Genomic DNA, 20181 nt, shown 5'->3' on the forward strand with positions numbered 1-20181 from the left:
GCTGGAGAACTGCCCCTCTCTGGGTCCGGCTGGAGAACTGCCCCTGAAGGCAAGACTCAACCCGTTTCATATCGGGTTCTGTCCCTACCAGGGAGTCCTGAGAAGCCTCAGTGCCTGGGGGTGAGGGGGGCAAGTGGGGCGATTTGGGGGATCCGCCCTCTCCTTCACCCAGTCTCACCCATCAGGTTTCAAGGTAGGATGTCATGTGAAGAAAAGGTTTTGCTGAGTTCTCCCAGCTCTTGTTTTTCACAGATGGGATGAAGCCCAGAGAGGCCAAGTGACTCGTCTGAGGCGAGTCCGTGAGTTAGGAGGAGGGTCTGGGAGTCCTCGGGGCCCTGCCTCGCCAGCCAGGTTCTGCTCCTGGGTTCTTGCTGAACGATGACCATGACTAGAATGAGACATCCTTTTCTCACCAAGGGCGACGTGCTCCCGGCCCTTGCTCTCTGCCAATCCTACTCCCTGCCAGGGTGGCAGAGGCAGCCCCGAGCACCCATGGCTCCGGAATACCACAGAGGGTGGCACCTGGCCCTGCATTCCTGCTGTGGCTTTGGCTTCGGCTGGAGCTGGACAGACACAGCCGGACCCGGACCCCACACCTCACTAGGCACTAGCCAGACCCAGGCCGCACGCCTCACTAGGCACCGGGGTCCCCACGGCCGCTGCCTCCTGAGTGGGGGTTGAGCTGGTGCTGCCCCTGGCAGGGCTGCTACAAGGGAGGATTGGTGACGGCCCAAATGCAGGGCACGCAGTGGAAGCGCCTCCGGAATTCTTGCTGCTGTTGGGAGTTAGGAGAATTTTATCCATGCGCAGCGCTGACTCCAGGCTGGAGAGGGCTGTGACCAGGCGTGCTCTGGCGCTGGCCGGGGGTTACCTAGGTGGAGCTCAGTCAGGTGACTTGTGGAGCTCAGGCCCATGAGCTTGTGAGCTAAGGAGGGGGGTCTCCAGGCGGGGCCAGCTCGGGGGCAGCTCTGCACGGGAGGAGGCCTGGTGCCCTGCTGGACGAGGGTCAGTCTGGGCCTGGGTGGCTCCCCCAGGAGGATCATACACCTGGTCCTGGGGGTGCCTGTCAGGAGGCCTGGCCCTTGCAGCTTCTCACCCACCCCAGAGCTGTGCAGGCTGCACTCCCTGGCTTCTCAAGGAGGGTTGCCAGATTCAGCACAAATATAACATACTGCATGGGAGATATGTCAGCTGCAAAATTCCTTCTCGTTGATCTGAAATTCAAGTGTAACTGGATGCTCTGTATTGTATCCGGCATTTCTATCTGGCAATAAGGCCTCTGGTCCTGGATACCGGGAGCCTGGCCTCAGCTTTTGTGTGCCGTTTGGCCCACCACAAGTCAGGGGCTCCTCTGGGCCTCAGCATCCTCCTCTGTCATCAAATGCCACCCAGGACAGAAAACTTTTCTCCAAAGCAGGCCCACCTGGGACCAGCACACCCAAGCCCTGGACGGCCCTCCCGGCTGTGGACACCAGGGGGCAGCAGCACCCCGCGGTGGCAGCACAGTCCGGGCCAGGAAAAGGTGGTCAAATCACTCGACCACTGGGCGAACATTGACAGCTCACCTGTCACAGGGGGCCCTTGTCGAGGTGGCCTCGATCCAGAGCTCCCGACTCAGCCACACCAGGGTCCTGGGGGCTTTGAGGAAGGGGCACCAGGCAGCCTAGTCCCTGGCCAGACCACTCCCCTCACCCTCAGAACGCTTCCTGACGCCCCCCAGGTGAAGCTCCCAGCCCAGCCCCGCACCCCTGCCCCATGTTGTAGAACCAACCCTGTGAACAGCTGGTGGGGCCCTGCAGCCTTGGTCCTGGCTGTCCCCCTGCCTGTCCCCAAAGTGGCCCCGATCCCCTCTGAGGTGTTCCCAATGCTCCCCTATGCCCAACAGCGACTGGTGACCCCACCCGGCCTCCCCTGACCACCCCCCATGATAGGCTGAGTGGGTGGAGGGCAGATCTTCACCCACCCCCGCCACCCCTCCTGTGGGTCTGGTGCCTGGCACCTGTCCCTGAGCCAGAGGCAGAGCCCAGCTGAGGCTACCTGTGCTGCCCTCCTCATCCGCCACACGCCACCACACATGCAAACACACCACATCCATCCATCACACACACACAGTTACACCATCCCCCACACACCACCACACATGCAAACACACCACATGCATCCACAGCGCACACTAAGACCACATGCCCCAGCCACACACACACCCCACAAGACACTCGAACACACGGCTCCATGCTTTGCCATCCCTGCCGGGGTGCCTGACCCTAGCCCTGGGGCCCCCACCTCCAGAGGTCCCCAGGAACCTGGGGGTCAGGTCCTGCCCCTGAGGACCCTTGCCTTTCCCCCAAGGCCCTGCAGCCCTTCCCTCTGCCCCTGGTTCCCTGACCACATGGTTTACAGGTGAAGACACAGCGCTTGTCCAATGCCAGGCGGCTCATTCGAGGTGGAGCTGGGACTTGGCCTGGGTCTCAGTGTGTCTCCAGGGCACACACTGCACAGTTCCAGCTGCATGAAGATGGGGCAGAGCCACCTGCTGACCCTCCCTCCATTCATTCATCCCCACTCATTCCTGAGCAGCGTCACAGGGTTCCAGGATGGAGACGACCAGAGTAATTTGATGAGGTCACCAAAGGCGACCTCTGGAGGAGGGGACATGGAGGCCTAGGACAGGCCTGGTGCAGGGAAGCTCAGCGGGAAGGGAGGCCACTGTGGGCCCAGGTGGGCCAGGAAGGGGAGCAGGGTGCCCAGAGCCCAGGCCCAGCCTCTCAGGCTGCGGAGCCAGGCGCCCCACCTGACCCTCCTGGAATGAGCTGCCAGGGCTGCCACTGGACAGCCTCATGTGGCACCCCAGAAGCCACCCACCTGTGGACCCGGGTCCACCACAGCACACGCAATGCCACACAAACACAGCACAGTACACACCACCACACACATCCACAGCACAGTTACACCATGCCCCACACACTGTGACACACACACATCACACACATCCATCACACACATAGTCACACCATCCCCACACACCACCACACACAAACACACCACACACAGTTACACCATCCCCCACACACCGTGACACAAACACATCATACACAGTTACACCATCCCCCACACACCATGACACACACACACATCACACATCCATCACACACACAGTTATACCATCCCCCACACACCATCACACACGCAAACACACCACACACATCCATCACACACACACGGTCACACCATCCCCACACACCGCCACACACAAACACATCACACACACAGTTACACCGTCCCCGCACACCCCCACACACGCAAACACACCACACACATACATCCATCACACACACAGTCACACCATCCCCACACACCGCCACACACAAACACATCACACACACTTACACCATCCCCGCACACCCCCACACACGCAAACACACCACACACACACATCCATCACACACATACAGTCACACCATCCCCACACACTGCCACACACAAACACATCACACACACACATCCATCACACACACAGTCACACCATCCCCACACACCGCCACACACAAACACATCACACACAGTTACACCATCCCCCACACACCGTGACACGCACACACATCACACACACATACAGTTACACCATGTCCCACACACCACCACACACACAAACACACCACACACATCCACATCACACACACACAGTCACACCATCCGCACACTCCACCACACACCCAAATACGCCACACACATCCGCAGTGCACACTATGACCATATGCCCCAGCCACACACACACCCCACAAGACACTCGCACACAGAGCACACACACGTAGTGGATGAGCCCGGTTTTGAGCCCCGAGGGCCTGGCCACCGCTGGAATAGGCCGTGGGCAGTGGCAGGGCGGGCCAGGGTCTGCCTTCCCGTGAACTGCCTTTCAGATCAGGGCACCACGGTGGAGTCCCACAGGCGGCTGGCAAGAGCCGGAGGAGCTGAGGTTTCGGGGAGCCCCACTCTGCCCTCCGGGGGCTGCCGCCCCGCCCGCGCTGGCCTCAGCCACCCCCCTCCCGAGCTCCCTCCCACCCTCCCCAGCCTCCTGCCCCAGCCAGGCTGTACCCGCCCCCGGTGCCCCTGCGCCCTGGCAGCGCCCTGCTGTGCCATGCCCCACGCTGGCCCTGGGGAGGTGTTCGCCGGATAAACAGCTGCCCTCCGGGTCCCAGGCCCACAGTGCTCCATTGCCACCGTGTCTCCAGCATCACCCGGTCTCCTCTGAGACCTCTTCCCAGGCCGCAGTAAGGGAGCCCCAAGCCAAGGAGAGGGCATGCCCAGATTAAAGGAAACTGGCCTTCGCCCCAGGCCCGGCCCTGCCCTACCCCGCCCCACGCTGGGCCGGGATGCATCGCTGCCCACCCGAAGCCGGAGCCCAGGACCAGCGGGCACCAGGCCACTGCGCTGCCGTGGCGGGGTCAGAGTGGCAGGGCTGGGTGGCTGGCGACAGGTGGGACTAGCATGGGACCACTTGCCTCTCCAGCCGAGCCCCGTCCCTGCCCCACAGCTCCGTTTTCCTCTTGTTCCTTTCAGGGCCGCCAGGCCGCCTCAAGCCGGAGTCTGATCCCCGACGGCCGAGGCTCCCGCTGGCTGGCAACTCCCCGAGCGTCCGGGCTTGATTCAGCGGCGTTCAGCCCAGGGCAAGGCGGCTAGGGAAGGTCGCATCACTTCACGGATGAGCCCAAGGCCAAACTCCTGTTTTTCTAAATACCTTTTCCTGGGCCCACCATCTCCCTCTCAGAAGCCTGAAGGTCCCGTGGGTTCTGTCTCCTCTTGGGGGCTGTGATCCTAACTGGACCCCCATTAGGGTCCCTGCTCAGGCGCACCCCTGATCTCAAGAGGCAGATAGAAGATCTAATCATGTACCTGCCAAAGCACGGCAGGGAGGGGAGGGTTCCATTCGGAGTCCAGTGCCCCGCCCTGAGAAACTGGCCGCTCGCCCCTCAGGCAGTGGTGGGGAAGTGCGTCCCCTTCTCCATTAGGGCGTGACCTGGCACGGGGCGGGGAGGGAGTCAGGCCTGGGTGCCACAAATGCAGTGCGTTTAAGTCTTGTTCAGGGACGCAGGGAGAAGCTCCTTCGTTTCCCTAGACACCAGGGGCCCTGAAGGAGGCCGCAGAGGGCTGGCAAGGAAACATGGACCCGGCTCCAGCCCAGCTACTGGAAGACCTTTCTGTAATTGGGGGAAGATGCACCTCGGATTTCGGAGCTGATCCTTCTTTCAATTCCTGATTCTGTCACCTCTTGCTAAGGATTTAGGACTAGTTACTTAACTTCTCTTAAACCAGCATTATAAATCTGTATCATGTGATAGTGATCCCACATTGCCGGGTTGATGGGAGGTTTAAATTAGATATTTAAACAGTGTCTGTCCGAGGAAACCCTTGATGAATGGGAGCTAATGTTTTGCTAGCTCAATGCTGGTTCCCACACAGGAGGCCAGTCTTCCCAAGCAGAAAATACCCGGGGCCATATTAATTAAGGCCTAAGGTTCAGAGTAAGGGAGGTGACTGTCTTGCCCTACTAGGGGTTAATCGTGGCCTGACCAGATGAACTGTCTTGGGACTAACACCCTGTACTGCCACCCTCTCCTCCACACCCCAGGGCTTCCTTCCTTCGAGTCTAAACATTTTCCTGTCTCAGGAGTTGTTCCCATTATGCTGTGTTTACTCAGTGAGCATGGGACAACATGCAGTGAGTGTCAGGACAGGTGATGGATGGGACCATGGAGGCACCAGAGCCATTTTCCAGAGTTTCTGTTGAGTCCACACACGTAAGTCTTGCTTAGGCAGGTACATGATTAGATCTTCTGTCTATAGGATAAGGGACACTTATATACAACTCCCAAGGAACTTTAAAAACTTGGAGTGCCCGTGCAGGATGGCAAAGGGTCTGGGATCCCCTGAGGCAAGGAGAAGGCAGGACAAGAGAGAAGCTTGCAGAAGGATGGGGTTGGAGGAGGAGGAAGCAGGCCCGGGGCCAGTATTGCAAATTACCAGAGAGGGACAGGTGGAGACGCTTTCTAACGACCCCCCCGAAAGAGCCTGAGCCCAGACGAAGGAAGAGACTGAAGAGGCCTCCGGCTGGGTGGGCGGCGGCGTCGACCGTTCTGGTTCACTTCCGGGTTCTTTCCCCCTCTGATAGGCTGGGCTTCTTGGCACAGGGACATCTTTGGGGTTCAATTCCCTGACTTCCCAGAGAGCACTGGACTCCCAGACAAATCATACTGGCTTCTGTAAGCTCCTTGTAGGGTAGGGTCCACTAGGACCCCCATATCTACCTCCTCCACATCTGAGCAGAGGTGGTTATAATGGTTAATTTTATGTGTCAACGTGACTGGGCCATGGGGTACCCAGACATTTGGGCAAACCGATTATTCTGGGTGTGCCTGTGAGGGTGCTTTTGGATGAGTTTGACATTGGAACTGGTGACCAATGGGGGAACCAGGTGGGGTAAAGCAGATTGCCCTCCCCAATGTGGGGGGCCTCATCCACTCAGCTGAAGGCCTGAAGAGGACAAAAGGCTGAGAATTTGTTCTTTGCCTCAGTCTTGCACTGGGACATTGGCCTCCTCCTCCCTTAAGATTCAGACTGGAACTACACCATTAGCTCTCCTGGGTCCCCAGCTTGCTGACCTCTGTCTACGGGGGACAGGGCTGCTTGTTTCCTTGGGACCTCTCAGCCTCCATAATCACATAAGCCAATTCCTTATGATAAATCCATCTATCTAACCATCCATTCACCTACCCATTCACCCATCCATCCATCCACCCACTACCCACTCACCCACTCACCCGTCCATCCATCCATCCATCCATCCATCCATCCATCCATCCATCCACCCATCCATCCACACACCCACCCATCCATTCACCCATCCATCCATCCATCCATCCATCCATCCATCCACCCACCCATCCACTTACCCACCCATCCATCCACCCGCCCACCCATCCATTCACCCACCCATCCACCCAGCCATCCATCTACCCCCAACCATTCACCCACACATCCACCTAAACATCAATCCCACCCACCCACCCACCCACAGGCCCACCCATTCAGCAACCCATCCACCCATCCATCCATCCATCCATCCATCCATCCACACACCCACCCATCCATTCACCCACCCACCCCTGCCATCCGTGCATGTCTCCTATCACTTCTGTCCTGGAGAACCCTGACTAATGTAGCGGTCATTCCCATCTGTCCGTTGGACTCTGTCCCCATCATAAGCGAACCCTCCCCACAACAAGCACTCTTGATTTAACCTTTGCCAGTCCCAGTTAAATGTTTATAAAATTCAAGCCCTTCACTGGCTATTCTTCCAGGTGAGGCAGTGTTGCCAAAGGCACCGTCTTGCCTTTTCATAGCAAGCTAGGTCTGCCCAGGGCACCTGGCCTCCATCTCTGCACCCCACCTTGTTCCCCCATCAAGGCTTGGCGGCTCTGGGTGCGTGGGGAGTTTTACTACGAAATAGCTCTAGCAGTGCCATTGACTCAGAAGGCACTTGGCAAACAGACTCACCATTCTATTAAAAGAGACATGGAGTCTTAAAAAATATTAAAATGACTAAAATCAACAAAATAGCTGCTGTTGCTGAAGGCCTGCTGGGAGGTAGGCTCCAAGCCATGCGCTTTGCACACGTGACATTGAGCCGCCCAGCTCCCCCCATCCCCTACAGTGAAGACACCGAGGCACAGTGAGCTGATGGCAGCTGGGCAGACGCTGTGCTGCTCGTCCTGGTAACAGAACCTCCATTCCACTCACCCCTTCCCAACCGTATGCCCTCTGGGGAAGGCGGGTGCCTCCTTGGCCAAGGGCCATCTTGACCAGCCTAAGCCAGCTGTGGCCATCACAAGGTCATCTTGTGAACGCGGGCCATGGTTTCAGCCTTGAGATGTGGGGCTGGTGGGGACGGGTTGGTGGGCGGATTCTGGAGGGTTTTCCTGTCCCTCAGTGGGAGGACAGAGACTTCCCTCGCTGCTTCTTGATGCTCGCATGTCAGCTGTACTGCCCAGAACCATGACAGCCGTTGTGGGCACCCCAGGGAGAAAGTCTGAGGTGAAAAGCTGACCGTGATTAGCCAGGCATAGTGCTGTTCACCCAAGGCCCCACTGACTCAGGAGGCTGATGCGAAAGGATTGCTGGAGCCCAGGAGGTTGAGGCCAGCCTGGGCAACATAGAGAAACCCTCTCTTAAAAAAAAAAAAAAAGAAAAAAACCAAGTTGATGCCTGGGGATCCCCAGCGATGCTGTCTTTGGACCCCTCAGCAGGCGAGACCAACCCCCACTTCTTCAGCTGGGCCGCTGGGACCAGAAGCACTGACAGCAGCGGCGAAGGCTGGATGGAGAACCAGGCCCGCCACCTCTGGGGCCAGCCTGACCGCGCCCTTGACCATGGCCATCCTCTCTTGGAATGTGGTTTTCCTATGACGTGAAACCGTGGAAGGAGAAGGAAAGGGAAGGGCTGGGGGTAGGCAGAATCCTGACAGTCAGATCTGCCAAGAACAGTCATCGTTCATTTCCACAAATATTTCTTGGCATTAGGCAGATATTGAAGAACAGGCTGTGCAAGATTTATAGACGCAGGGGCAGCTGGAGGGACACGGGAGGGGCTGGGTTTACCAACAGCGGCAGCACGCAGCAGACCCATCTTGGCTGGAGCGTGCAGGGGCCACGGCCTGAGGAATGGGGGCTCCCGCGGGCAGACACAAAACTCAGAAAATGCCATTTATTGTATCATTTTAATACCGGAAATGCCAGACCAATCAACAGGGAGGACAGACCAGACACAAATGCCTGTGCTCGCGACACGGACAGGAGGATCGTCACGGCTCAGGGCACACATGCATTTCCTTAGAAACAGGCAGACAAAGAGAGCATAAATACCACACAACAGCCAGGCTCAGGGGACTGCGGGCCACAGGGGGCTGCGCTTCAAAGGCAGTCAGAGGCATTAAATACGGGACCTACACATTACACTCCACTTCACCATACATAATTTATATATTAAAAGAAAGGGGACCACAGTATCTATACGTGCAAGCGGCTGTGGTGGAGAAAATGAACGGGAGGGCAGCCATGCACGGGAGGGGCTCCCTGTCTACCCTCCTGACGCCTCGCCCCACCCTCCCCACAGAGTCACTTGGGATCACAAAATGCATGGGCCGGCCGGGGCGCAGCCTCGGGAGGTCCTGCCTGGTCTCCTCGGCATGGACCTCTGGGCTCCCCATGAGCCGGGAGGTGCCTGGAACCAAGAACACTTGAACCCTGCATGTCATCACATCCCTGGGAGTTGCCCTGGAAGGGACCGGGCCGGGCGTGAGGGGAGGAATGTCGCATTGGTCAGGCGGAGGAGGGAGGCGCAGCCGCTGGGCCGGGCAGGTGCGACGCATGCCCCAGGCCTGGGGCCCGGGAGAGCAGGAACGATTGCGGGGCATCCACTCTTGCAAGCAAAGCTTAAACGGCACGACAAGCCTGTGTTTCTCTGCAACTGTCCAGGGGCCGCTCGCTCAGAACTGACTGGCACTGCTGGGGTCGCACTGCAGCAGGCGGACGATGGAGGGGTCGCTCTTGGCACCTTTGATGAATTCTTCCAAGGACAGTTTGCCTGCAGGGGACGAGAGACATCAGGATTAGCCAGTGCTCACTGTTCTTTATGCTTCCAGAGAGGACGGGGACAGCTCTCAGGTCAGGGATGCCCCCTTCGTTCAAAGTCCTGAGCCTTCTTGAAGCTGCACGGTGTCTAGTCTCCATTCACTTTACAGGCATTTCTGAAAAAAATCCTTTTTCCTTTCCCTGCTCCCTACAATACATCAGGCACCTCAAAGGGCTTACCCAGCAGCTCAGCAGGACATAGCTGATGAGGGCCATTGAAATCCTTTTCGAAATCACCCCACACTTTGCTTATTAAGGAACATGTACATTGTGCAGAAAAATGAAGCATTTGCCTCTAACCCAATGGGTCCTCCCTGGCATCAGTGTAGACCTGCTGCTCAGGCTTGGGGTACCGAACTCATGCTCTGGACTGTTGGCCACGCAGTGAGAGGAAAACCTAGAAAAAGACTGGTCATGCTAAGGAATCAGCTGCCCCCTCATCCTCCACATCCAATGCTGGTGACAACACATTCCCTCTCCCAGGACACAGACTCGGTGACTCCACGCTGGGCGGAGTGGCCTCTGGAGGCTGGTGGCCCAGGGCAGGGCTCCATAAGGCTGGCGGGCCGAGCCGGGTGCGGGGAGGTTTTCTGACCATCCGCTCACCACAAGCAAGATAGGCTAGAAGGATTCTGCCCATTCAGACATGGCCTCAAGGGCAGGAGGGCAGGAGGGGGAGCCTCTGGCTCCGGCTGGTGGGGAAGGATGAGGTTTGAGGTTGGCTGTGTCCCGGCAGCCTGGGTCCTGGGGCAGCCCCTCCATGTGTCTGTCTGAGGCTCCGTGCTGTCAGCTGGAATCACTAGGACACTCTGCAAAATGTCTGTGCAGGCAACACAGACGCATGCAGCTAGGCCCAGCACAGGGGAAGGTGCGCAGGAGGGGCTCTTGGCTCTGGCGCATGGCAAGCCACCAACATTTCCAGGTCTCAGGATCTTCGTCTCGAAGTCGGGATAATGGGAACACCCTTCTCAAGGGCACCTGGGAGAATGCATTTGAGGACTCAGCCCAGCACTAGGATGGAGGACGCCCCTGCCCAGTAGGGCCCTGCTGGGAATTCAGCCCCTCCAGTCCACTGGCAGGCAGGGACACCTGTCCTCATGGGACCCTGGCCCAGGCTTGGGCAGGCTGGCAACTTCCAGGGCACGAACGTGATGCCTCTGGGGCCTGGGCAGCCTGCTGGCTCCAAGGGAGCCCAAACAATGCCCAGGCTAAGGGGTGCGCAGGGAGAGGGAGGGACAGCCAGGCCCTCAGCAGACAGTCCCCAGGACCCTCTGCCAATGGAGACAGCAGCTGCCAGCCTGAAGATTGGTGAGGACCATGGTCACCCCCCACACTCCACCTCTGACCACTCAGGGCAGCCAGCTGTGTGGTCATCTCCTCGGCTAGGTGTGGGGCCTCAGAGTCCATGGCCCCAGCCTCCCCATTTCCCGTCCCTGACCCCAGGCCCTCCTGTCCCAGGCCGAGAAAGAGCGGGCCAGCCCAGATGGACCTCCAGTCGGGAGAGCCAGAGCTGCCTCAGGACGACTCTGAGGCCTGCAGAGATGCCGGGAGCTTCTGAAGGCTCCACTGGCTCCTCCTGATGGAGGGCAGGGCAGGTGAGAGGGTTGCTGAGCACAGCCTGTCCTACATGTGCGGCCTGACAAGCTGAGGAGAGGGCGGCTTTAATGATACTTGTGCCCTAGAGAAACCCATCAGCCCAGCCCAGAGGCCTGGAGCAGCCGTGTGCCTTCCGGGGTAGCCAGGGAAGTTGGGGCAAACTCCAGGGCCCCATCACTCCTGAGCAGTCCCTGGAGGAGCCTTGAGGGCTGAGGACCACCCCCTGAACTGGCTCTGGCCCCTGACTGCAGCCCCACCTTCCCGGTCACTCTTCCCTCCTTGCCCCAAGCTCCAGGGACAGACGGGTCCCCTGGGCGCACAGGAGGAAGTGCTTCATCAAAGCGCAGACATTAGCAACGACCATGCCATCCAAATTCCCAATCAACCTAGAAGATGCCCTCTGAAGAGGTGGGCAGGGCCAAGCCAGGTGGCAGGTTCAGGCAGCGAGGAACTGTGGATGGCTTCCCCAGGGACACTGTGAAGTCGGGAACAACAGCCACTATTTGTGGAGTGTGAGCCCTGCTAAGAGCTTTAAGGCATCATCTCGCTGAAACCTCACAACCCCGTGGGACTGGATTCACCATCCTCACGAGGAGCGGACAGCCTTGGGAGAGTGGCAGCAGGTGCCCTGCTAGGCTGGAAGGTGGAAAACACACTTCCCATCAGCCCGAAGGCAATGCCGGGCACCAGGCAGGCTTGTTTGCTGTGTGCAGATGTTTTGAAACAGTGACCTGGCTGCCTGGAATGCTGTTTGCTGCCTACAGCTCCCCCACACCCCCTCTCCTGCTGGGGTCATGCTTAACTCACCCAAGGGCTGCACTCCAGACTTTCCACAGCAGCTTCTTGGGCATTAGCTTATCTTTTAATCCCCAGCACAACCCAGGGAGTGTTTTCTCTTCTTAAGGTTGTGTTTCTTTATTGTTCAAAAGCAAAGCAAACCTGGTGCTGTGGCTGCTCTTGACAAAGCCGGCAAGAAGAGCAGAACGGGAGGACCCCACAGCCGCCCCGACCTCACAGCCAGTGCAGAGGAGGGCACTCGAGGCACAGCCTCGTCACCGCTGCTGCCACCCGCCATCTTGAGACTTGCCCTTCTACAGTGGACTGAGTCCCCACAGAGCTGCCGTAGGCGGACAAGGCGGCCGTGTTCATCCTGACAGTTCCCCTTGGACACTGGGGCCATCTGGGCAGCTTCCTCTCTCAGGATGACAGTAAGAGAAGCATGGCCAGCACCCCAGAACCCCACCATCTGGGATCCTTTGATCCCAACCCCTCCAGGTTCACGGCTGCCAGCATGCTTGCCTCCCTGCCCCTAAACATTGTACCCACGAGAATACAGGTATGCCCTGTTCTACGAGTGGGGAGACGGTGGCTCAGAGGGGCCACAACACGCCCAGCATCACAAAGCCTTGTCACAGAGGGACCAGGACACAGGCCGGGTGTCCCTGACTGCATCCTGCTCTTCCCTGGGCATGGCAGGTGCCAGGCAGGTCGGGGGCAGGGGTGGCCCTCAGGAGACCAAGAAGCTGCAGAGGGGAGGGGGCGCCCCAGACACGTTTTGCCACCACCGTGGCTACACACGCAGCCCCGCCCCCACCCCGCCCTACCATCGTTGTTGGTGTCCATCTGCCTGAAGATCTTGTCCGTGCGCTTCTCTGGGGTGGACTCGTCCTCCGGCATCTTCATCACAGACGACACCATCTTGTAGATGGCCTGCGAATGGGGACAATGACAGTGTGCTCAGAGGCCCAGGAGTGCGAATGGGGACAATGACAGTGTGCTCAGAGGCCCAGGAGTGCGAATGGGGACAATGACAGTGTGCTCAGAGGCCCAGGAGCTCGGGCGGGCGCAGCAAGGGTGGGCTTCTGCTCAGTCCACGACGAGGCTGGGAGAGGTTAGGGGCTCCCAGTGGTCTTCGGGACCCCTCCCCAGTGGGGAGAATGTTCCCTAGTGAACCTCACGGGTGTCTGTGTGAAGTCCAAGAGCAGAGCTGACAGAAGGGCTCTACTGGGAGGGTGAGGGTGCTGCTATCTCTGCCTGGGTGGTGGGGGAGGTAGTGCCAGGAAGGTGCCTAAGTGTCACTGTCGGGGGCTGGGAATGCTGAGGGAGAGTGGTGGTCACAGATATGTGAAATTCACCACACCGCCCACTGAGCTGTGTGCATTTTACTGCGTGGCTGTTACCCCTCAGTTTAAAAGAGACTGAGCCCCTCAAACTCACAGGGAAAGCCCCATCACCAGCCCCGACAGGACAGGAACCGGCAGCACTGGAGCCTCCATGGCCTCTTTACAGCACTGCCAGCCGAGGGCTCAGCCTGGCTGCTGGTCTCTCTGCGTGTCTCTGCCTGAGTGACCCAGCCTGGGGCACGTGCCCCTGTGCTGCTGGTGGGTGTACGCGGGAGACAGTGATGGGGCAGGCGAGTGGCCACTGAGCAGAGTGACATGCGTGGGGAGGGGCAGCACTGCTGTGGGATTTTCTGAGCACTCCGTGTGAAGGAGGCTTGATAGTCTCATTCCTAAGACAAGAGACCATTTTCTCATTTTGAGAAGGAGGGAGAAACCAAGTGTCCCATGAGAAACAACACACAGCTAGCCAGGGAGCCATCGATGGCGCTGGGGGAAGCCTTTCAGGGTTTGGGGACTTGGTTTGGGGGCTGTCCCGTTTGGACAGAAGTGGCTGCTCCTCACTAGCTCGGAACAGTTCTACCAGGGCCTCAAAGTTCTGACCAAGCCGCTGTGCAGCCAGTGACAGGTACACCTATTTGCAAAGGGTAAAGGTTACCACACAGGACACGATGGGTGATTCCTGGGAAGCAGAATTCTTACTTCTGCCACTGCGTGAAGCTAAGAGCCAGAAAGCGACGACGGAACCAGAGTTCCCCAAGCCCATGTTAATTTACTCTGACGGTGTGAAAACCATCTACGTGGGAAATGGGTCGCTCACTCGTGAGGCGGCCGCTGCTGGTGCAGGAGCTCACGGATTTGATACCTGCTACTGGAGGCCCACCCTGAAGTTCCGCACCATGGCACCCCCCCTTCTGAACAGTTCCATTTTTTTCTTGTTTTATTTCTGGTCTTTTTGGAGGAAGGGTCTCACTCTGTCGTCACCCAGGCTGGAGTGCAGCGGTGCAGTCATAGCTCACTGTGACCTCGGACTCCTGGGCTCAAGCAATCCTCCCACTTCAGCCTCTCAAGTAGCTGGGACTACGGGTGCATGCCATTATGCCCTGCTACTCTTTTAATTTTTTATAGAGATAGAGTCTCACTATATTGCCCAGGCTGGTCTCAAACTCCTGGGCTCAAGCGATTCTCCAGCCTCAGCCTCCCAAAGTGTTGGGATTACAGGCCTGGCCGTGAGGAGTTCTAGAACTGGATGCTCCTGGGCTCAGGGAGGCACTCAGGGGAATGCCAGGGAGGGGCAGCTCTACTCTCTCTCTCGCACACCTAGGTACCTGGCCAAGTGAACAAAACTTGGTTTCCTTCTGAAACATGGCCTTGCCTGCTAGAGCTGCATGAAGGCAGAGAGACGCCTCCCGAAGTGACGTCTTTCCCATGCTGGGCTGATTCTTGTGATCATTAATGCTTCAGTTTTACTGGATGACTGCGCATTCCTGGGGACATCACAAGCTATCTGTTGCATTCTCAAATCCAGGGCTTTCCCCAGGTCTTGGCAGGTACCTCTTGCAAGTAACAATAATATAATTCTTGGCCAGACACAGTGGCCCATGCCTGTAATCCCAGCACTTTAGGAGGCTGAAGGCAGATCACCTGAGGTCCGGAGTGCGAGACTAGCCTGGCCAACATGGTGAAACCTTGTCTCTACTAAAAATACAAAAATTAGCTGGCTGCGGTGGCATATGCTTGTAATCCCAGCTACATGGGAGGGTGAGACAGGAGAATCTCTCGAACCCGGGAGGCGGAGCTTGCAGTGAGCCGAGATCGGGCCACTGCACTCCAGCCTGGGCGACAGAGCGAGATACCGTCTCAAAAAAAAAAAAAAAAAGCCCTGGGCTGGGAGCTGGGAGCTGGGAGCTGGGAGGGGACCTGGGCCCCCGCGTGGTGAGACCCAGGGCCTCGGGCACCGGTACCTGCACGATCTCCAGCATCTCGCTGCGGCTGATGTAGCCGTTGCCGTCCAGGTCGTACATGCTGAAGGCCCACTTGAGCTTCTGCTCCAGCTTGCCCCGCGAGGTCACGCTCAGCGCAATGATGAACTCCCGGAAGTCGATGGTGCCGTCGCCGTTGGTGTCGAAGGTGCGGAAGACGTGCTCGGCGAACTTGGAAGCGTCGCCGTAGGGGAAGAAGTTGGCGTAGATCTTCTTGAACTCGTCCACGGTCAGGTGGCCGGTGGGGCAGTCCTTGAGGAAGCCCTTGTACCACTCCTGCAGCTCGTGGTCGGTGAACTCCGTGTTCTCCCGCAGGTCCTGCAGCACCTCGGGCCGCAGCTTGCTGTTCTGCTTGCCCATGGCGGCTGGCGGCGGCGACTACACCTGCAAGACAGGAGGTTAGCCGGGGACGCCACCCACGGCCACGGAGCAGGGCTGAGCCATGGGCCGGAGAGACCACATAAGCCCATCGCTGTGCAGGCACTGCGATTCAGCAACTCCCGGGTCCCCCATCGGAAGGCATGCCACTATTTTATGGACCACCAAGAAGGCCAAGGGACCCTAATTAAATCACGACAGCCCACCCTCACACTGCGGGACATATTCTCCATATTGGAGAATGTGGAAATGTGGGGAAAAAATACAACTTAACATCAGTGGAACAGGGCATCATCCGGTGCTCACCAGGGGTTGTACAAGAGGCGAAGATTAAAAATCAGTTCTTACTTTCATCCCCCTCCTCAGCTCCAGGCAAAGTGGCCACCTCAGCCGCATCCCAGACTCTTTGGAGCAGTTCTTCCCTCTTTCAGGCATCACATTATATTTTTATCTTTAGAATAGGTGTCTAGAAACTTTCAGGGAGTCACCCCCCAACCCTCTTTGTTTATTTGTTTTGAGACAGAGTTTCGCTCTTGTCGCCCAGGCTGCAGTGCAGTAGCAGGATCACAGCTCACTGTAACCTCTGCCTCCTGGGTTCAAGCGATTCTCCTGCCTCAGCCTCCTGAGTAGCTGGGATTAAAGGCACGCACCACCATGCCCAGCTAATTTTTTGTATTTTTAGTAGAGACGGGGTTTCACCATGTTGGCCATGCTGGTCTCGAACTCCTGACCTCAGGTGATCCACCTGCCTTGACCTCCCAAGGTGCTGAGATTACAGGTGTGAGCCACTGTCCCCAGCCCACCCTCTTTATTTTGCCTTTGATAAACTCCCCTGGGTGGGAGGAGGATCTGGAATTAGCTCTAGGCAGTAAATGATGCTCTGAATGGAACCAGGAAAAAATGAGGCACCTGTGGGAACCAGGAACTGCTCTGCTGGAAACCATCCCCCAGGGTGGTTCTCCACGAGGCCTGAATGCAAGATTGATTAACCGCCATTAACACGGCTGCCACTGCACCGCCTCACGTTACTTTCTTACATTCACAGTTAACATATATACAGGGCATGATAATTTTTGAAGTACATGGAAGAATGAGAAATAAGATGTCTCCTACTCTAGCCCCAGTGGTAACTACTTTGAACTCTGTCTATGTTTGTGAATTCCAAACAGTAGGCACCAGCTCTCCATTATGAAAGGTAAGACAGACCACCCACACTGCCCACCACTTCCTTTCTTCTCTGCCTCCATCCCAGGTTATTTTTTTGAGACGGAGTCTTGCTCTGTTGCCCAGGCTGGAGTGTGTAATGGCGTGACCTTGGCTCACTGCAACCTCCACCTCCTGGGTTCAAGGAATCCTCCCAACTCAGCCTCCCAAGTAGCTAGGATTATAGGCGTGCACCACCACGCCTGGCTATTTATTTATTTATTTTTGTATTTTTAGTAGAGACAGGGTTTCACACTATGTTGGCCAGGCTGGTCTCAAACTCCTGACCTCAAGTAATTCACCTGCCTCGGCCTCCCAAAGTGCTAGGATTACAGGTGTGAGCCACCACGCCCGGCCCATCCCAGGTTTTATAGTACATACATGTTTTTGTTTTTACTTATCCTCTCTATATCAATCAATCAATTTATTATCTATTTATTTATTTATTTATTGAGACAGGCTCTCACTGTCACCCCGGCTGCAGTGTGTGATCATGGCTCACTGAAGCCTTGACCTCTAGTGCTCAAGCGATCCTCCCACCTCAGCCTCCTGAGTAGCTGAGACTACAGGCACACACCACCACACCCAGTTAATTTTTTTTTTTTTTTTGTAGAAATGGGGCCTCACTATTTTGCCCAGGCGGCTCTCAAGCTCCTGGCTTCAAGCAGTCCTCCCGCCTTGACCTCTCAATGTGTTGGGACTACAGCCGAGAGCCAAGATGCCAGGCGTTTTTACTTATCTTTATGACTTTATCTTTCAAAATTACTCACACACATTCCCTTTGACCCAGCCATCCCACTTCCAGAAACATCTGATGACACTCCCACCAGTGCAAATAATCTGTGCAGGCGGCCATTGCCTACGTGGTCGGTAACAGCAAACTACTCAGGTGCCCATCTTATGTACTCATAAGAAATAATCTTCAAGGTGTATTTTTTTTTTTTTTTTTTGAGATGGAGTCTCGCTGTGTCGCCCAGGCTGGAGTGCAGTGGCCAGATCTCAGCTCACTGCAAGCTCTGCCTCTCGGGTTTTTACGCCATTCTCCTGCCTCAGCCTCCCGAGTAGCCGGGACTACAGGCGCCCGCCACCTCGCCCGGCTAGTTTTTTGTATTTTTTAGTAGAGACGGGGTTTCACCGTGTTAGCCAGGATGGTCTCGAACTCCTGACCTCGTGATCCGCCCGTCTCAGCCTCCCAAAGTGCTGGGATTACAGGCTTGAGCCACCGCGCCCGGCCTTCAAGGTGTATTTCTATGTGGAAAGAGAAGCTGCACAACAGTATGCAGAGCTTGTTACCATTTATGAAAAAAGAAGACAAACATACGTGCTTGTGTGTGTTTGTGCTCTGGAAGGGCTTGTGAGGAAAGGATAACATTGGCCGGGGAGGAGAGATGGCTGGGTGGACGTGGGCCCTGCGGAGTTTTTATTAAGAGAGAAGGATCCTTCTCTCCTCCTGGCCAGTTAAGCCCAGCTCTGGATGTACAGCCACAGGAGGCCAGCCTCTCCAACTGCAGTTTGCCCCAGACAAGGACAAACATGGCCCCTGTTTCGTGGAGGAGTTGAGCAATCACATCAGACCTAGAACAATGTGCAGATGGGGGACCCCTGCACCCCCTGCCTCCACCATCCAGGAATGTGACCCACCCTGGGGCTTGGGGATGACGCCTGCCAGCATGCTTCAAAGGGCTCAGAAAAGTCCTGGTTCTAACGTGCAGCTAGTTCACTTTGGAAACTCAATTAATTCACAAGATGAAATGGCCATAGAGACTTCTACATGAAAAAAAAAGGGAATGTAAAATCAAAAGATCACTATTACCAAAATATCTGACAGAAGAGAAAAAACAACCAAGATGCTACTGAGGTTTTTGGTTTGTTTGGAGAGATAGGGATCTTGCTATGTTGCCCAGGCTGCTCAAACTCCTGGCCTCAAAGTGATCCTCCCACTTCGGCCTCCCAGAGTGCCTGACAAGACTGCTATCCTGTTGGAAGAGCTCCGGACCTGGCTTGGAGATGTAGGCTTCCTCTGGATTCTGCTGTCACTGACGGCTCTCGGGTTTCACCCAGGTGAGCTCTGGAGTCCTTCCTGTGTTGCCTCAGCGGATCCCAGACAGCTCTGTGTCCAGAGACCCCCCCTCCGGCTGTCAGCGCTGTGTCCCCCAGAAATGCACAGTGCCCAGGGCATAGCTCACTGGGGCATTTCCAATTCCTAGGCCCAGATGCATGGGTTGAATCATGTCCCCGCTAAAAGATGCTGAAGTCTTAACTCCCAGTATCTGTGAATGTGAAATAGGGTCTTTGCGAGGAAGGACTTATTTGCAAAGGTAGCCTGAGGACCTGAGGGAACCTTGACTGCCGCTGTGCCCCGACGTGGTGGGAACCCTCCTGACCACTGAGTTGAGGGCTTGGGCCATTGTGAAGGACCAGCCTTGCGTGGCACCTGCGGGAGAAGCCACAGATGGACAGCAGAAGGACAGGTGGAGGATGGACGCCCGGCCGGAGGCCCTGCAGCACCCGTGGTGGCTTCTCCTGTGCTTTCTGCCCTGGCCCTCAGGTTGCCGTGTGGGGCCACTGAGTTGGCAAAGACGCACACGCGCGCAGCCCATGGAGCTCGCTGGTGTTCACGTGTTACTTCCACAAACAAGTCCCGGTGGCACCGAGCCAGGCTCCAGGGCGCAGGGGAAAGCACTGAGTGTGGACTTAGAGCCAGCTCCACCCATCCATGCTCGGGGGACCTCGGGGAGGTGGTCAACTTCCTGGAGCTCTGGACTCCCCCCTGAATAACGGAAGGCAGGGTGGTCGTGATGATGAAGAGGAGGCCTGGGGCACCCAGCCAAACCGCATGTGGCTCCTTCACCATGCAGAAGCTTTTCCAGAACCTCCTGTGTGTCAGAGGGTGTGCAGACTGTGAACAAAACTCATACGGTCCCTGCCTCGGGGGTCGACGCCACACGGGGAGCACGGCGGTGAGGAGGAGAGGGGGGGTGGCTCATAGGCGGGGCAAGGATCTGGGGGTGGCTGCCCCAGAGAACCCCCAAACTGATAGAACTTGGCAAGTGTCCTAGGAGCGCTTATAAGGACGAGGAATAACTGGTTCTTTGGGAAGGGAGGGATGGGGGTGGGGCACCTGGGAGGTTGAGCTAAGCTGCAGAGCAGGCAATGACCTCTCAGCCCCTCCAGCTCCTGGAGTCAGGCCAGTGAGTGGCAAAACCTCTAGACAAGCAG

The 20181-nt window shown here is 57.0% G+C and overlaps 1 protein-coding gene across 5 annotated transcripts in view; it reads right to left on the reverse strand.

Moving 5' to 3' along the window:
- Positions 1-8751: 8751 nt before the first annotated feature.
- The window catches only part of HPCAL1 (hippocalcin like 1), a 123561-nt gene continuing 112131 nt past the window's right edge, over positions 8752-20181 (reverse strand). For all 5 annotated transcript variants that reach the window (XM_045369801.3, XM_045369805.3, XM_045369800.3 and 2 more), the window contains 3 exons: positions 15364-15765; positions 12884-12989; positions 8752-9636 (listed from right to left, as the gene is read on the reverse strand). In XM_045369801.3, coding sequence (XP_045225736.1) covers positions 9539-9636; positions 12884-12989; positions 15364-15741 — 582 coding nt within the window. In that variant the 5' untranslated portion in view covers positions 15742-15765 and the 3' untranslated portion in view covers positions 8752-9538. The remainder of the gene's footprint in view (positions 9637-12883; positions 12990-15363; positions 15766-20181) is intronic.

The sequence above is a fragment of the Macaca fascicularis genome, chromosome 13, assembly GCF_037993035.2.
Source record: "Macaca fascicularis isolate 582-1 chromosome 13, T2T-MFA8v1.1".
In the NCBI taxonomy this organism is placed as follows: Eukaryota; Metazoa; Chordata; class Mammalia; order Primates; family Cercopithecidae; genus Macaca; species Macaca fascicularis.